Genomic DNA, 19,009 nt, shown 5'->3' with positions numbered 1-19,009 from the left:
GCAGCGTCAGGGTGGCTAGCAGCATTGTTTATGAAATGGTTGGGCTAAAGTTAGCGGCGAGGTCATAGAAGTGGCAATCTGACAACAATGATAAACACCAAAATGGCCGCCCCTGCTTAACGCTGTGCTACAGTGTCGGTACTCTAAGTTTTATTTAGTGACTCTACAATAGACCAGCCTTAGTCTCCAGTTGTCAAAGAAGTTGTAATGATGCAATGACAAAGCTGCCATAGCACCTATGGCATGAAGCATTTCATGAATTCTCTGCTGTCAGCATGCAATTGACATGGTAACAGCGCAAAAGCTGGTGAGCTGGTTGGGAATCCAGCGCAAGGCACATGACAGCTTCAGCCGGTGAGGCATACCATATTGAAATTTTCAGTTTGCTGGCAGCTGTAGATCACTGACTGCTGTGTGCAGTAGTTTCACTTGCTCTGATGGCCACTTATCGCACCCACTAGACCCAGGATTCTATTATCGGCGGTTTGCCCGTGTAGGACATATGGATCATTGGGGGCAAAAGTACCAGACCCCCCCCCCCCTCCCCTCCAAGTTTAGACTCATGCCACTGTGCGTAGGGGCATCACCTGAAAAAGCCCTTCTGGTGTCGAAACAGGCCCTCTGCGCCGGTCTCGACACCAGAAGTGTTTCGTCAGGTGGCGTTCCCGTGCACAGTGGCAAGGGCCAGAACTTAGAAATGGCGTCTGTTACTTTTTCCCCGTAATGGTACACACTATGTAGCTTTGTAAATGTTTGGCATGCTGTTACACTTTCAGTGCAGTCTTTTTTGTAGCTTTTCTTGAGGCAGCACCTTGTTTTGAGGGCACCTCCTCTCAAAAGAAGGGGACTGAGATGTCTTTCGGTGTCCGGGTGCTTCTGCTAAGACGCGCAAGTGCTTCAACTAAAGGATGAATTGCAGTGCCTCCTTGTTTCGTCTGACTGAGGCATGGCTGCAGTTTGTTCTATCCGAGGCGCTGTGACAATGGGCTAATGCACATTTTGACGGCAGGACTGCCCTCATTCATAATTAGTAAGCGTCAATTATAACTGGAGCTGGTATTACGATTACAATTATAGCATGTGCAGGAGCTATGGACAGAAATGCGAACAGAGCGGAGCCTGGGTAAAAGCACAATGAATAGAAATGCGAACCGCGGAGCCTTGGTGCTCCACTGTGCATTTTTTTTTCATCTTACTTTCACATCAGTGGACATGAGAGTCGTCTGTTATGCATTCATGGATTACTTTAACATCTTTTTCTTACCACCTTGGTAAAAGCGCGATCAAAAGAAATTCGAACAGCGCAACGCATATGTGCCGTGTTGTTCACATTTCTTTCCATTGTTATAGTACTTTATAATGAGAAGTACTGCCTACATTGATAGACATTCTTTGCTAGTGTTCATAGTGACACCATTTTTGTGGTGCCATTATTCACATGTAAGGCCCTGAATATTTCCTGTCAAGGGGTAGCCAGCTTGTCAAGCAGCCGTATGGTCGCTTTTTGTGGCTGATCCTTGCCTGCAGTAAGGAAAAATAAATTAATTTCAGGGTATTTTGCGGCAATAAAAAGGGAAACACTTTTGTTGTGAATGGTGTGTTACGTTCGTTTCAAAAATTTTTCTGGGCAGGAATTTTGGATGCAAGACACAAAAGGGTCGTTTTTATTTCGTTAATAGTGGACCTTGCACCATTTCCCGACGGAACCCCGCAGACGAAGCAAGGCTGCCAAAAGGTATGTTTCTGCTTGCACAAGCTGAAGGAAACTTGGCAAGAGGGCTCTTAATTGTGCGAATAGCAATTCTTTAATGGTGTTCCCGGCATTTAACTTTTGTTTTACTGCGCTGAATACTGACTTCATCATTATCAATGCCTTGCAAGTGAAAACCCAGGTTTATTTTATTATGCCGAATGTAATCTGACCCAGCTTGGGCAGTCGGCTGCCAGTTTTAAAGCTCACTCCTGAAAAAAAATTGTCTTGGGGCGGTCTCTACAACCTCACTTTCCGCCTTGTAGGCTGGCCTCTTCTGCAATTGCAGTACCTGTCTGCTGCATTACATGCGGCTATCTCAATACTGTGCCCTTGTATTGCTGAAGCCATGCTTCTGGTTTTTCTTAGAGCACATTTACATCAAGAAACATGATTTACTCCATAGCCTTCAGTAAAAGTGCCTTGCTGCACTGGAGAACTATGGTTTCTTGGGATTTTTGTGGTGTATTCTGAAGGAGTCAGCCTTTTCACAATCCATGATATGGAAAGCAGCATGCATCTCTTGTTTAAAGCACTTGTGACTCGTTGGCATATACTCATGGAATGCATGCGATGCTGAAACTTCCACCACTCCACTGAAAGGCGTTATCTTTGTTCCGATTTTGGTGTAGCTCTAGTCTTCAAAGGTAAAACTGCCAGCTATGTTCCTAAGCACAGATGAGATTTCAAACATAAGCAAAGGTCTGAAATTGTGTGAGGTGAAAGAGTAAAAAAACGGTGCTAAGTATCTATTACCTCAAATCAATAGGAAAAAACTCAAAATCAATGAAAATGAAAAAAAAAACAATGAAAACAAAACTACCCAGGGCACTTAATTCCTTACATGCTATGAATGCGAAAGCTGTGTGGGTTAATGTTCATACGTGCAGAATTGGTCATTCTTTACCTAAGATTCATAGATGGCAGATAGTTCTCGCACTACTACTGTAAGCTGCTTTTTACTTTATCCATCTGCCTTTCTTGTTTTTCCTCTTATTTTGCAGCTGTAGGGCCTACAGCACAAGTGGACAACACAGTGGGGATCACAAATGAAGCTGGAGAGGTGCGTGGTATTTCGCTAGTTTTTTGTTTACGTACTGTGTTAGTCAGAGGTGAGAAAAAAAGCATTTCTTGAGACTTCATAATGGCCGTGGACTCTGGACCTCTTCTGTTTACCATGCTCGGGCAGCTTGCTGGCCGCTAGAAAAGTCTAGACAGGAAGGTTGATCATAGTCATAAGAGATGGTGGCCACGGATCACGGGAGCACGCTGCTTTGCAGGCTACTGCGTATCGTTGCTTGCACATGTACGGTAGATTTTGGCTCCTTGGGAGCAGAAGAAACGACGTGAAGTTATTGGGCGGCTGCAGGCTGTAGAGCAAACAGCTGATCGCGTTTCGCACACATATGGCTACGACGACACGAGTGCATGGTGTTGTGTGCTATCTTGAAATCTGAACTTAAGCTTCGAGAAATCCTCAAAAGCATGTGACGAGCAGTTGCACTGGCTGCTCGCTTCTGCCCGCGCATCTTGTCCCACAGCGTTTCCACCACTCCTCCTCCAGGCAGTGGCTGAATCGCTGATGTAGAAGCTGCGGGACAAGACGCACCGGCGGAAGCAAGCGGCCCCCTTGACAAAGGCCAGCTAGAGGTTATGCCCTAGTGCATAAAATGGCCCATAACCTGAAGAAGGTGGCGTCTTAACAGGGAATCCGTCTTGTGTTCTCCGCCCCCTGCAAGTTGTCTCAACTTTGCAAGCATGTGGCGGACGGTCCGTGCAGCGCCGCCTGCACCACTGAAGTGGTGTACCAGTTTCCACTGCAGTGTGGCAGAGTTTACATTGGCCAAACTGGCCAATGTATCAATGATAGACTGTGGCAGCATTTCTGCTCTCTGAAGAGTGAAATTGGTGCTAATCTCCCCAGACATTGCATGGAATGCAATGGTTGTTACCCCAAGCTTAATCAAACAATATCGTAGGAGGGGGAAAGTCTAGAATTGAGCGGGAGATTTTAGAAGCAGCACACATGCACACACTTGGCCTTGACACCCATGTAAGTGAGCCTTCTCTGGCTCTCCTAGAAAAATAGACCCGGTTTATTATCAACAAGTGATATTTGCGTCACCCCTTTGCAGTCGTTTTTCCTTTGTCATTATGTGTGATTGTACAACATGTTATTCTTGAGTTTATTGTTTTTATTATTTCATGGCATTCCACGCACAGACGCAATGTTTTGCTTCTATGTGTTTTTTGATACTCAATGTCATTTGGTGTCTACTTCTGTAATCTTCCACGGTGAAACACATAAGTTACACTGTGCCACATGTAAGTGTTTTGTACAACAGTGGCAACTTCAGACATGATTGAGTCCTGTAATTTCGTAGTGTGTCAATCTTAATTGAATTGAATCAAAATATTAGTGCATCCACTAAGTTGCCAGTGTTCTTCACAGCATGCTTTAGGCAAGTCACAAGGCCTGTAAAGCAGATAAGTTTCCAAGCATGCCGGAGCAAACTTTCCCGTCTTTCATTGTATTGTAAACAGCTTGGAACACAGCTGCAGAGAAGTAAAACAGCAGGTGCTGTGCTATATATTAATTTTTAGACCTTCGCTTACCACAAATAAATACCAACTTGACTAACTTGCCATAATTCTACGCCTCTTGCTGTGACTGGCTTCTTTGCCAAAGGGTTGCAAGTCACGAGGTGCGGTGCCCGCTTGGACCTGAGAACTGTTTTCGCCCTTGCTAGCTTGATATTAATTATTGCAGTACTGGCTATGTGTGTTAATATTTTAAAGGTGCCGGTACAGCGCATGTAATGAGTGCAGGGAGTGTAACAGTCGGTGGGTCTTGACTGTTGGGGCCCATGAAGCTAGTCCGGGTTGTTCTGCAGTCCCGATGTAATTATGGAATATACAAGAACCCCAGGTGGTAGAAATTTCCAAAGCTCTCCACTACGATGTTCCTTATAGCCTGAGTTGATTTCAGACATCAAACACCATAACACCAAACCAAACCATTTTTTACCATACACATATGAGTACTGCAGCATGTATCATGCTTTTGGAAGCAACTAGTGTGCAGCATTTGATAGAAAATACATGCAAGCCAAAAATGTGTTGTCTCCACTCTGCAATGTGTCTTGGTTACTTTGAGCGGAAATTAAAATGTGAAAGTGCTTCTCGGGAAACGCATCTTAGACTGGTTCCTTAATATGTACATTTTTTAGTGGCTTTGAATGTTCAATCAGAAGTCAGACCACTAGCAAGTATGTTTATGTTGGCATTTCATGTCGGGTGAGTTCTGCATTTAAAACAGTATTAAAACCATCTGTGCTCTGTGTTCATCTTCAGGTTCATGTTGGGCATGGAAGTTATGTCCCCGTGGCTGCATGGAATCGCCTGCTGGCATTGGGCAGTGATTCCACATTCTGCAAACAGTTGGCAGTGTGCCTGTGGGGCAACAAAATCCTCGCTCAAAGTAGCCTCACAGGCACGCTGTCAAATAACGCCATCTCTAAGGGGATGACGAAGATACATCCGCCGCTTTCCCCTCTAAAGGTGGCTTCAGTGTCAGGTAAACCACTCGTTCTTGTTGCATAGCTGCATGCATTTAGTCACTCTTACTGGTGAATCTGGTGAATGTTTTTAGAATGTGGCCCATTTGAGATTCTGTGAGTTTGTAAATAATTAATTGCATTACTGTCATTGTTGTCAGACTGATGAGAACCAATTCACACTATAAAGAGGACTTTACAGTGAAAGCTCGTTAATTCGAACCTCGATAATTTGAATTTTTGGATAATTCGAACTACACTACTTGGTCCGGCCAAGCTTCATAGAGATCTCTGTATAAAACATCCCGTTAATTCGAAAGCGAGTCGGTTCCGCTACGGATAATTCGAACTACGCGCTGCCGCGTCTGGGCAGCTTGGCACACAGCACGTGGCCAAAAAAAAAAAATAGCACCTCCGCATAGTTAGAGGCTGCGCATGTCTTAAACAGGGACAGAAGATGGAACCAGATAAAACCGTGGAAGAGTGGGCAAAGCCTAAATGGCGCAATCACCGGCGCGGCGGCACCGACGGGTAGGGGTCGACGGCCGCAGTGACGGCTGCCTACCCTCTTTTCCGCACAGCCTCCGAAACTCGCCACTAAATACTCGCTAATTCGAGTGCTGTTAATTCGGAAATATGGATAAATACTGTCGGCGCACTCTCAGGCAACGCCCATGAAAGGCTATGACTTCGGACGGGTGCTACGAATTACGTGCGAAAAGCTTTTTTTCTTTCGCGAGTGTCGTCCATCTTTCCACCCATCAGTCGCCAATGGAAGCATGCGGTCAGCCGCGATCATAACGCCGGCTTTTAGCATCGCCTGGCGGTCAGCCGCTGGCCGGAAGCGGCCAACGTCGGCTATCAGCGCAGACTAATCAGGGCGCGACCGCGTCAGGCTTCCGCCTGCTTCTGCAACATGGCTGTGCCTGCCAAAGCGGCCTCTCACTTCACCACGAACTCGTCGTTGCCGCTACACTGTGCCTCATGTCCACGGCAAACAAAAGTCGCACGAAGCTTTCGCTTTGTCTGAAGATGTCCACAGCACAAAATTTTAGCGATGAAACGCGCCAAATTTTAAGAATGCTTCTGGATTTTCAAGGCTGCTAGGCTTAGCCACTACGCGTCGGTGGACGTCAGGAAGCGCAGGAGGTTCAAACAGGTTAATTATTTTGGTTCAGAAAAGGGCCATGAAGAATAATTGGTCCTCTTGGTCGTCATTGAATAAATAATAGTTTAATTGTAAATGCACAGCTGTTCTTTTCATCATTTTACTAAGCATATGAAATCACGCAGTTTCTAAACCCTGGCGGCAGCCGGCCATTTTCCGCCACTTGTGGTGCTGCACGGCGGCGGTGCGGGGAACGCCGTGCCGCTCAAAGTCCGCAGCGCAAGTACGCTTCTATGGGTCGCCCTTAAGGCGAATGTACTGAAAATGAGGCTTGCATAACCGGACAAGCGCTGGTACTCTGCAAAGTTCACTTCTCCCCTTTGCTAGAGCTAATGTCAAAAGGTAAACACACTGGGATGTTATCGCTGCGCAGCATCTTGGCGCACTGCCAAGACATGCGTTGTGGACCGTGAAGGTATGAAATAGAGGGGAGTGTTAACGACTGACGCTTTTTTTTTTCAAGTTCTTAGGCAGAAATTGGGGGTGGGTGGGTTCGTTACACAAGTAAATACGGTACGTTTACTATCAAATGCAAATGGTTCTTGTCAGTTTTTTCGAGGCCATTCGTTATGCGAACATCCGATAATTCAAAACTTTTTTTCCCGGTCCCATGAAGTTCGAATTAACGAGCTTTTACTGTATATGAAAGTCACTTGAGTGATGCTCTGCTCGTCTAGTGGCAGCTGAAAAGTGCACAGTGGGCTGTGGGATCAGGCGGCAGCTGTTGCAGCCGCTGCTTTCCAAGCTTCTTGCGAGGGAGGTGGTTTGAGAGGTCAAAATAGAGGTCGTAAAGATATGACGTATGGTTCCTTGCAGTTTATATTGCGTTGGCTCATGATGGTTGCAAGTCTTTTGTTTCAAACTGATTCTGTCTGCTGTAAAAATAGACTCGGGGACTGAACGCATTCTGTTTACATTGCTGTCACAGCAGTTACTGAAGGGGGTGTGTTGTTCAACAGGTACAAGGAAATATCAGTATCGTCAGCTGCCCCATTTTAGATGAACGTGTCCGGAATGAACATGGCAGCACCAGTACAAAACAACAATGATGCAGCGAAAAGTTGACACACAAGCACCCCGGTGCCTGGAAAAAGTGCTAAAGTTGCTATATTTAAACGCGGAGTAGACTGCTGCTAAAACTTCGTGAAATGTATGTTTTTCAACATGCGCTGTCTATGGTTCAGGCATGATTCATACAGAGCAATGACATCGAATTGCATGATACGCAACCAGCTTCTGGAATAATGATTCACTCCTGTGAATCGGGTGTTACACTTACTAGAGGACAGAAGCCCCCTCTCCCATTGATCTTTAGTGAACTGTGCCTGTGCCACTTGCTGCCACCTTTTCAGAGTAGTGGGATAGAATTTGCTGGTGCCAGTTGACGACCGATTTTTCGGACTGTCTACGGACCACTAAAGGTCTGAAAAATCAGGCAGTTCGGACAATCAAATTTTATTGAAAAAATTACGAACTTATTATCAATATGCCGGAGAAAGGGGTCAGTTGTATTGCACACATTATAAAGCTCCTCACGGCTCAATTTCTCCGCGTGACGTGCACAGACGACGGCGGTTACCGCTTTCACATGCTCGGCCTGGCATTGGTGCCCTCAGCATGTCGCCGATAAATGCACGGTTGGGACAAAGCTTAAACGAGAAAGCAAGCACGCTGCTGTGGGAACTGCGCTGCACCCGCAATACGATGGGCCTGGAACGAGAATGCGAAGATGGCGAGACAATAACAATCGAGAAACAGCCGAAGCAGGTGCTCCGTCGGCATTGGCCTCGTAATTAGGCCTAGCGACTGGAGCCAAAATCGGCATTGTATCCAGCGATATGCTCTTAGCGGTGGCTTGCATACAATGAGAGGTGTCTTGCCTGTCATCGAAACGCTAGTTGTTTACGGTTTTATGATAGAAAAGTCAGGTTTGCGGTGTGTTTTGCCGCGGGTACGCTGACCTCGCTTTGAAATGCACCACCATTTCCTCCTGCGCTCGCCGTCTCCGTGAAGCCGTACGCCTCCCACGCAGCTTTGCTGCTACCTGCTCTCGTATTCGAGACGAAAGACTCGGTACAGATGATTTCCGTGAACTCTGACTACTGTTAAAGTCCGTGTGGCGGAAGAATGAACAGTATAAATTCAAAGCCACGCGGGTGCAATGTGCCGACTTGCGTAGAAGTTCAGCATCGCAAGTTAAGAGGCTCCGTTTAAGCTTGAATTTCGTTTTGTTTGATCAAGTTTTCGATCTCGCTTGCAGTTATGAATTAATGAGGTTCCACTGTTCACATTATATGGCAGCTTCAGTATTGGCGGCGAGTGCGAATGAGGTCCGAAAAATCGAGCAATCAGTTGTGGTGCGTCTGAAATTTCAGGCGCTCTTGAACATTGGATCTATGGGCCATATCGCGGTGCCGTGGAAAACTCCAAATAATCAAGCATGTCCGAAAATTGTCTCATTTTGTCTTCAGCAGCTCAGAGGTAGCTAATGATGAAGGGGAGAAGATGTCATGCGAGGTGTACTGAAACTACGGATCTATTTGCTTGTTAATTTTTTTGTCAATTCAGCTTTGGGTAGGCTTGCATAAGAGTTGGCATGAAATAAAGTGAAGAAAGCAGCAACCTTTGTGCAGTTTCTGTATGCCTCACATGACCTGAGCCCGTGTTTTATGTCATCTTACCCATTCGCTGGCTGAACCAGCAACAAATAAATGGAAAAGCTTGTTTTCAAATTATTTTATGATTTTTTTATAAACACACTGACATTACTCATTGTCCAAACTTTGCAGATTCCTTCCGGTACTATTTGATGCTGAAAGGGTGCTCTGCCGAGGAGCTTTCAAAGCGGCACAAGAAGGTCGTGCGGTATTTAGCACAGAAGTGCTGTGACCTGCGGCGGTAAATATCTGTGCAATATCTGTTTTCTGGTGTGTGAAAATACACTCTAATTTGCTTGTGTTTTCATTATCATCAGTATAAGTCTGATGAACTGGCATGCACTGGCTCCACCGAAATGCAGCCGCAATGTCCTTGGTATCAGCAGTCGAGCGTCCTAACCACTAAGCCACCGCGGCAGTGTTCGTTGTTTAGGACGCTCGACAGCTCAAGAGTGTTCGCATTATGTGGCACTCGTAGGTTGCTGCTGCTGCCAGCGCTTATAGTAGCAGTAGCAACCTTCACGTTTTTACAAAAATTACATTTTTTAACTTTACAAAGTGATGAAATTTGCCCAAATTTTCTTGAAACTTTTGTATCAAAACTGGCATGAACTTCCTTATATTGAGGTTCTATATATTGAGGTTTAGCTGTAACTAGGGGTGTGCGAATATTCTAAATTTCAAATACGAATCGAATATGTTTCATATTCGGTTCGTATTCGAGAAATGATATTCGTGAATTTTCGAAAATTCCCGAATACTCAGCAGCGATCGTATACCGCGCCGACTTTCGTAAATCTGATTGTTGCAAAAGCGCAATATATGGGCAGATTATCTGAATATAGAGTTTAAAGTTCCAGGAAAACAATAAAAATGCCTTGTTCTCTTTCTTCTCCGTCGTTTATCGCGTCGACCGATCGCATTCCGATGCCGCTAGACTTGACCTTGTGCACAATTCCGCAAGTGGGCTTTCCCACATACCACACGTGCTGTGAACAACATGGGGGACGAGCCGCTTCTAACGGTTGCAATGCGAAAGCTTGTTTATTTTTTATTTTTCTGTAATGTGTTATCTAATTAATGCCCGCACCCATGGCATTCGTTCTGTCACCTTAACGCTCCGAGCGTGACCATCGCCATCTTGTTTTGGTCAACTACGCTATGCGGGAAAGCCTACTTGCGGAATTTCACGTGAGGCTCCCGAAGGGATGAGTCTAGGTCTTAACTAGGACGAGTCTTAACTTTTTAACTAGCAACCTCGAGCTGCACTCGTAATCGCAAATTGTACCAATATCTCCAGTGACGACAGCGGCCAGATGTCATGCTGCTATCACTGACAGACTAGCTACAGTCTGCTACAGCTTACAAATTATAACACTAGAAGGTGTTAGTTTTCTATAAAAATGTTTCATGCATGTAGAACATTTTAAGCCTGACAACAGTCATTTTGGACTTTCTGCATCACTGTGCCTAGAGATGTATCGCACAATGTCTGACTATACTAATGATGAAACCTTGTTTATGCTGGGACGAAGCAATGTCTATGCACTCTAGTGCATTACACGTATCGGATTGAATAGATGTGGGGTTGTAATCCATTACTATATGGCATGCACTGAGGGAAAGGTGCCCCCAGGAGCAGCTTTTTCATTTTAGATTTTAATGGGAGACCATCTGGTTTCTGCGTTGGCCTGAAGTGCAAGGTTATGGATGTGGGGGCAGGTTTTCGGCACCTTGTTAGCTGTAACTGTGTGGTTTGGCCATGATGGTTAGTCCTTTTTTATATTGATGCAGTGTCATTTACCTAACGCATAATTGGTTGATGCAAGCCCTCGTTTGTAAAAAGACGAGCGTTCATTATAACTGCGGCCATAAGTCTTCTTGACTGTCTAAAATGGGTGTCTGCTGACATTCAGTATTACATTAATTTTTCTTTTTTCAGCCAAGACAAGACCGCTTTTGAGCCACAAGAGCCTGCAGCCAGGAGCCTGCAGCCGGGAGCCTGCAGCCAAGAGCCGGCATGCAGCCAGGGCAGCGTGCATGAGCAAGTGCTAAAAAAAGCTTAATTTATTACAATAAATATATTTATCATTTTCATTTCAATTAAGCTATGTGGTTTTGTGCATGAATTACTCTGGAATGGACGAAGCTTTTGTTAATTGAGAGGCGACCGTTAACAAGCTTCGCATTTTTGTGCATGACTTCCAGAATGCACAAAGCCTGTGTTACTTGATAGGTGACCATTAAGTTCACAAGAATTGCACAGTAATGACTGCAACACAGCATACGAGGCACTACACAAGACAAGACAGACTACAAAAGACAAGACAGACTACAAAAGAGAAGACAGACTACAAAAGAGAAGACAGGCTACAAAAGAGAAGACAGACTTCAAAAGACAAGACAGACTACAGACTACAAAAGACAAGACAGACTACAAAAGACAAGACAGACTACAGACTTCAAAAGACAAGACAGACTACAAAAGACAAGACAGACTACACAAGACATGCCCAAAATACGACAAGACTACTGACTACAAACTTTTTCTGTCTTAGAATCCTGTAGTACGTTTTGACTTGGCTCACTTTCCTTCTTCATCTTTTTATCCTCTCATCCATTTCCCCCCGTGCAGGGTAGCAAACCTATTATTCTACCGGTTAATCTCCCTGCCTTTCCTGTTCTTCATCCTTAGAGGCTCGTACTGATGTGTACATAAGTAATTAAGAGCATTCTAATTAGGAATTGCCTAACTGAGTAGGCGATGTGAACGGTACCTGATAACGCTATCGCGTTCTACTTCTGAAGGCGAAGCTTAAGCGCCCCCCAGTTTTTCAGCGACCGTGCACGAGAATGGCATCGATGCAATTGTTAGAATAAATGTAACGTTGTCTTCAATGTCGGTAAACAAATTAATTCAGACAGGTTGAGAGAGCCTGTTTCGATCTATCTGATTCGATGCAACTGAGGCTTCAGCGTGTAGTAATTAAAAGATTACGTCACAAGAAGAGGGTTTGGTTTTATTTATGGGTGTGAGAAATGCCACAAAGAGCGGCAAAAGGACGTGGATCGTTTTTTAAATGGCGTCGTTGACGCCTCATGTTTCTTTCTTCCTACTTTCCGAGCACTGGTGTACGGAGTGGTGGTCTTTGTTATGTGATTGCGAGACAATCGCATGAGTACAGTGCTCTTTCGGAAGCGGTTGCAGAAAGAGCGTCGACTTAGTTTTTTCTTCTGAGACGCTATGATTGGGGCTCCCACTCTTCCTTTGCTCCGCGGAGGTACCTCTTTACATTGTAAAAATTGTCTATTACGTACAGTCTTTCCAAACATTAAACAGTCCAAGAGGTAAACTTTTAAACTGCTTAACGGAGCCATCGTGCCATTCGTGAAGGTCCTATGCTACGGTGGGCTGATAGCGAGAGTTCCTCTCAACTTGAAGAGATTTAGAGCACTGGCTACGAATATAGAGCCACGCATCACTGCTTCCAGTGGAACTCCTTGGGCTGTTTACCTATGTAATTCCTTGAGTCGGCAATGGAAAATTTGCAATATATTGGACAACCGAACCTCTGGTGCAGCGGCTACTAAACGAGAGTTTAGTGGCGCCAATAACTTTTTATCCGCTACATTCAGAATCCGCTTTCCTGTCTAGTGATCACAGTCAAAGTAGTACAGTTTCCTTCCTCTGTAGTAGTTATGAAGAAGTAATATATTCATTGCGTAATTTTCTTTCCACAACACGTTTTTAAAGCGAAAGCTTTTACTACTTTCGTCGATGCTATTTCGCAGTCGCCGCACGTTTGACCTTGAACACCCTTGCTGCGCCGCTGCCATAGCGACGCATCACGTGACTTCTGCGCGCTGCCGAGCCGAGTCTTGGCATTCGCTGCGCCGACGCTCCACAGCCGCGGAGCGGCTGCTGCCTGACCGCGTGATCTAGCCGAGCCTCAGCTGGATAAGACAAAATTGCTTGCGGTTTAACTACTACTTAAATAGGTCAGACAGTGAAAGCTATGGTGTATCGGGATAGTAGATGCGGCTTAACGTCTTTAACGTTGAGTGCATTCCGCGCACTAGATAGGCAGCGCTCCCACCCTGCCATCTTGGCTGGTGGCAGTTAAATTTATGGTTGGTTGCGAGAGGTTGATCACCCAATGAGCACTGCGGCCTACTGATGGAGTGCCACGTTTCTGCCACAACGTTATCAGCACAAATGAATGCAGCCCAAATCTCTCTCTCTCTCTCTCTCTCTCTCTAACCGCCGCCACGTACCCCAAACCGCGATTCAGGCATCCACTGCTCCAGGGAGCCAGTTATGCGCCTTTCCTTTCATCAAGATCATCGGAGTTTAGAACACTGTGAACGCCAACGCCAATGAACACAATGAACGTCGACACCTTTAGCTTTGTGTCCTGGATTAGCTGAGCTAATCTACAGCCTAACTTTTTTTACGGTGATGAACATGTGATGAACAAAAAAAGAAACAGCAACTGGGTTCGCGTGCATTGAAACAGGCAGTAACGCATTTTAAGCTGTTATTACTATCCGTAATAGTGCAACCGACACACAGATGCACATATTTAAGCAATAAAAAGTGTGTTTGTGCTTCAGAAATTTCGTAGGCTCTCTAGGGCACCCTGGCCGGCGCAAAACCAAACATTTAAAACCATGAAAAAGAGAGAGAGAGAGAGAAAGACGAACGGAAAGGCAGGGAGGTTAACTAGGCAAAGCCCGGTATGCTATTGTACACGTGGGAGGGGGAACGGAGGAGAGATAGAAAGGGGAAAGAGCAAAGGAAGATCACTTTTCCACATTTCCGTTGGCCAGTACTTGCTGGGTACACAGGGCACACAGTGATAGATCACAACCTTGCACTCAGTCCTGAGTCATTTAAGAACTTCAAAAGTGCCTTCAAAGTTGTTCTCTGCGATGAGGGCTTACTCCAAGTACCCAGAATCTTGGCTTCAGTAAGGGGCCGAGGATCTAAACGGCGGAGTGTTGCACCCAGGAGGACACGCTCATGCTGAAACCGAGGGCGCTCACAAAGTAGGTGCTGTATTGTCTCGTCGCCCCCACAGATCTCACACGCCGGAGAGTCTGCCATTGCGATTAAGTGGGAGTAGGCATTTGTAAACGCCACTCCCAGCCACTGGCGACACAACAGCGTAGCATCGCCGTGGGAAAGACCGGAAGGAGGACTGAGTTGAACTAAGGGGTCGAGGCGCTGCAGACGGCATGCAGAGTTGCCAGTAGAAGACCATGACGCTAAAATGTCTTTCTGGCTAAGCATTCGCAGATATTTCGCTGCGTCGGCGCTTGTCAACGGTATCTGGACAATGTTGCCACTGCCGTGAGCTGCTCGAGCTGCAGCGTCAGCTGCGTCGTTTCCGACAATGCCGCACTGTCCTGGTATCCACTGGAAGACGATATCATGACCCTTTTCCTGCGCCTGGTCTTATTTAAGCTACGAGTTGGTAGTGATCGCCATGACGTAAAGCAGAATTAAGACATTGTAGGGCTGCTTTTGAGTCGCAGAATTCAGCTTATTTGTTTGGAGTTTGTGCACCGATGTTCTGCACAGCCGCACGAAGTGCGGCCACTTCTGACTCGGTGGAGGTTGTCCGATGGTGCTTAATTTGCTGCTTAATGCTGGTCGTTCTCGCAGGAATGACCACGGCGTAGGTTGAACTTGTACCTGAGACCGAACCATCTGTATACACATGAGCGCGGTCACTATATGCGGCGTGGAGTAGGCAGAGCGTCAGCTGTTTAATGGCCGGTGTCGATCAGTTCGATTTTTTCGTTACGCCCGGAATTTTAAGGCGCACACATAGCTCCCACAGACACCAAAGCGCAGAGGAAGGCCGTGCTGCCGGGGTGGACTGTGATAGGATGGAAGACTGGTGGGCTGCTGTAACCCTTGAAAACGCTGCGTGTGGTTTGTGAACCACCACTGACACAAGGTGGTGGTGGGGAATCCTTGTTAGATGACGTATATGAATCCGCAGGGTGTCAAGGGTTACATACGTCGGGAGTGGGTAGCCCTGAGCGATAGGAATGGTAGCAACTGTTGATGCGCTGCGATGTAGACCCAGGCATGTGCGAAGCGCCTGACCTTGTATAGCCTAGTGAGCACGCAAATTCGTCTTGCATGTGCTTGAAAGCACTGCTGTACTATACCGCAAAAATCCCCAAAAGAGTGCTCTGTAAAGCTGCAGCATTGACAGAATCAACAAGCCCCATGATTTGCCGCCAAGAAATCTGAGCAGGTGTGTGATAGAGATTAGCTTTTTCTTTACAATGCTGCAATGCGGCTCCATGATAAATTCCGGTCTATAGCAATTCCTAAAAAACGACGAGAAGCACGATAGGCCATGGCATGGCCGTACATAGTGTTAGATGTGGGGCTTCTGTCCAGATAGCAGGCCACCGGTGTTGGGGGATTGCGCTTCGATCCCACCGCTGCCACCAATTGTTAGATGCGGGCCCCTGGTTCACCTGTGCCGTCTCTCGCCAAGGTCGGTGTCCCCGGGCTCCGGATCGGGAGACTGCTGTTGTGGGGGTGACGAAGAGATGAGAGGGTCTTCGAGGTGAAGAAGAGACTGAAAGGGTTTATTTACATTTTTACATAGTTCGAAAGAGTGAATCGGTAGCTGGCGATCACACACCAGATCGCTGCTTAAATAGGGTCCCCTGTCCCCTGGTCCTTAGTTGGGGAATTTAGTTCATTAAAAATGCGTCCAATCACTGTGACGTCGATCACGTGTCCAGTCTTTAGGGTCCGCCTTCCAGGACGGCCCCAACAACACACTCTTGCCACTTCTGGCAAGTTATGGTCCGCGCTCTCCAGGCAGTAGTGATGAATTGCCCGAAGGGGGTCCCATGGCAGCGTCGAAGGTCAGTCACCTGCACTTCACAGCGGTAGCGTGGGAACTAAAGGTTGCCACTGCAGTTTGCAGAAGGTTCCACGTGGAGCGTGGGAACTAAAGGTTGCCACTGCAGTTTGCAGAAGGTTCCACGTATAAGGAAAAGCATAGTCTGAGACGAAGTTATTTTCGAAGCACGAGGATTCCGGCGACGTTGGCTTAGTCAAACACGGCCGCATTTGCCACGGCTCATTTGCAACCCCGCCGCTCGCCGGCTCCCCCAGCCGTCCCCTCCGGGATAAAGATGTCCCGGGTGGGTCCGGCGTTTAGAACAAGCGACAGGTTCACCAAAGCCGTTCTCAGGCAGCGGACGGCCGTTTCACCCCGTAAACAGCAGGGGGCGGGGGGCGGGAGGACCCTTGTAGACGCCACCACCTGCACTCGTGGCGCTGCAACCACGTCGACGGCCCTTTGAAGCCTCTGTCGATTGATGCTTCTCAGTGGCTTGAATATTCTTGGCATGTTGGCGTCTCCAAATGTAACAATAGTTAGCAGATAATGAGTCATACTTTTGCGCCCGAACGCCACTATCGCGCAATTCTCGGCTGACACGCTCAGACCTTGCTTTCGGAGATAGGAGGAAGTTATGGTTGCTGCCCTCTGAAGTCTTGTTCGCACCTGCAGACGCGTCACAGAGGAGGCCCAAATGCAGATGTCGTCGGCATACATACGTATATGGACGGTATTAGGTAGGTACTCCGGGAGTCTTATAAATGGTAGATTAAACAAAGTAGGACTGAGCACTCCGCCCTGGGCACGCCCCAGTAGGTGTAATGCACGTGAGTGAAGCCATCTTTGGTCAGAATTTTGGTCAGATAGCTTTGTATCCACCTATACATCCGTACACCAATTCCAACAGCCTCTAGCGCATCAAGTATGGCCCCATGTGTCACGTTTTCAAAAGTCCTCTGACATCAAGAAAAAGTGCCGCGCACATGCGCTTCTGGCGTTTCTGATGTTGAACTGCAGACACAAGATCAATGATGTTGCCTATAGATGAGCGACCCCATCGGAAACCCGCCATGGCATTAGGATACACGTTATTGTGCTCAAGGTACCACTCAAGACGTGCCCGAAGCGTTCTTTCCATGACTTTTCCCACACAACTGGCCAAAGCTATTGGCCTGCATGATGACAGGTCGGGCGGGGATTTCCCTGGTTTTAGTAATGGTATCATGCGATTGGGATTTCCACTGGGGAGGAAAAACTCCGACTTGTCACGAGGAGTTGTAAAGGCTAAGTCGCTCTCTACGCGCGTCGTGGCCAAAGTGGCACAGCGCAGCATATGTAATGCCATCTGGACCTGGTGCAGACGAACGCTTACTTTCTACAAGGGCAGCATCACGTTCCCCACGAGTGAAGATAGCTTCCATCGCTGAATGCCGTGATGCAGGAGGAACACGCTGGGAACCCGAGGTAGTCACTGCACCCGCGATTGTCCTGCAGAAGTCAGTTGCAACTTCAATGTGGTGACGTTTTTGATGCAAAGCCAACGCATAGAAAGGCTATCTTTGCGGGGGAAGTGTTAAAGCCCCCGGACTGTCCGCCAATTGAGGGACATGGGCTTTCGAGGATCCAGAGATTGACAGAAGGGCTTCTAGTGCTGTTCCGCCATCGTGCCCATTCGTCGCTTGAATTTTCGCTGCAAACGACGCGCCTCTCTGAGGTCCCTTAAGCATTTGGTCCGTCAGTAACGTCTTTCTGCACGCCGACGAATAGCACGTAGGTTGTCTAATTCGATATCAAATTCTGTGCGCATTCTAGTTGACGTGAGGTAGCCTCTAGCAACTTCATTGCAGTTGCTATAATGTCCTCCAAGCTAGAAGCTAGGACTTCATTGCACGCCTCTTCCATTCGAGTTTTAAATGCTGTTCAATCGATGTGGGCGTGTTTAGCGGGGCCGTACGCTCCAAGACCTGGAATCTTGAAGTAGGTGGGTATGTTGTCACTCCCATGGGTCTCCACACCACAAAATCACTGGACACGCCGGCGCAGAGACCGTGATACTAGCGTCAGGTCCAGGCAACTGCTGTATGAACTGCCTCGCAGGTATGTCAGGCTTCCATCATTCATTACATAAAGTTCGTTTTCTGAAGCAAATAAGGCCAGATTCCTCCCTATGGCGTTCATTATACGATTTCCCAACAGTTGGTGGTGGAGGTTGAAATCTCCCCTAATATTCCAAGGAGCCCGGGTTGCCTCCGTAATTGTCTTCAGCCTCTCGCAGCCCAATTGAGAAGGGGGGGGGGGGAGACATACGCCACGATCAGTGTGAACTCTTTCGATCCTTTTTTTACTGTGAAACACACGTACTGATTGTCATTGTGGGGTTGAACTGGGCAGGAAACGTACGTTATGTCGGTGCGGATGTAGACCAGAACTTTGCTGCGCTCCCGCATGTCGGAGCAAAGAAGGGCTCGTACCCGGAATGCCTGATTGCTTGGGATAAATTGGGTTCACAGAGTACTAATATCGGGAAGTGGTTGTTAAAAACATATTGCTGAAAACTTGCGATACGTTACTTTAGGCCTTTTGCGTTCCACTGAAAGACCGCAGCGCCGAAATGTGGCAAGCTGGCCAGCCATTTTGTTTTAAAGATCTTGTAGTGCTGAAACCAGGGTGTCCAGCACCAGTAGGACGCTTCTAGTGGTTGACGGTTGTTGGGCCTGTATCAGAGGGCGAATGGCGTTGACCACCGTCCTGAGGATTACGATGGCTTGGCGATCTTGCTCTGGGAGCCTTTCTCTAACGACAGGTGAGCTCGGCGATGGGAGCTTGCGCTGAAGAGGCTCAGCAGGACGTAGCGGTGGAAGCGCTGGCCAATCATCCGCACACAAAAAGGTCTGATTATCCTTGGCGATATTTCGCGGACTGGACACACTTGGACGTGGTGGCACGGGAGGAGGTTGAGTAGGAGGTGCCGTGGGTGCGTCGGTGTGGTTGCTTTT

General features: G+C 47.1%; 1 protein-coding gene across 1 annotated transcript; it reads left to right on the top strand.

Annotated features, from left to right (window-relative positions):
• Positions 1 to 338: 338 nt before the first annotated feature.
• Positions 339 to 11,198, top strand: LOC144095478 (BEN domain-containing protein 5-like). The gene is made up of 5 exons (XM_077629207.1): positions 339 to 354; positions 2,755 to 2,813; positions 5,105 to 5,327; positions 9,265 to 9,373; positions 11,075 to 11,198. Exons 1-5 carry the CDS (start codon positions 339 to 341, stop codon positions 11,196 to 11,198), a joined length of 531 nt encoding a protein of 176 aa, XP_077485333.1.
• Positions 11,199 to 19,009: the final 7,811 nt, after the last annotated feature.

The sequence above is a fragment of the Amblyomma americanum genome, chromosome 6 (assembly GCF_052857255.1).
Source record: "Amblyomma americanum isolate KBUSLIRL-KWMA chromosome 6, ASM5285725v1, whole genome shotgun sequence".
Classification (NCBI taxonomy): domain Eukaryota; kingdom Metazoa; phylum Arthropoda; class Arachnida; order Ixodida; family Ixodidae; genus Amblyomma; species Amblyomma americanum.
This window is presented reverse-complemented; position numbering and strand designations above follow the sequence as displayed.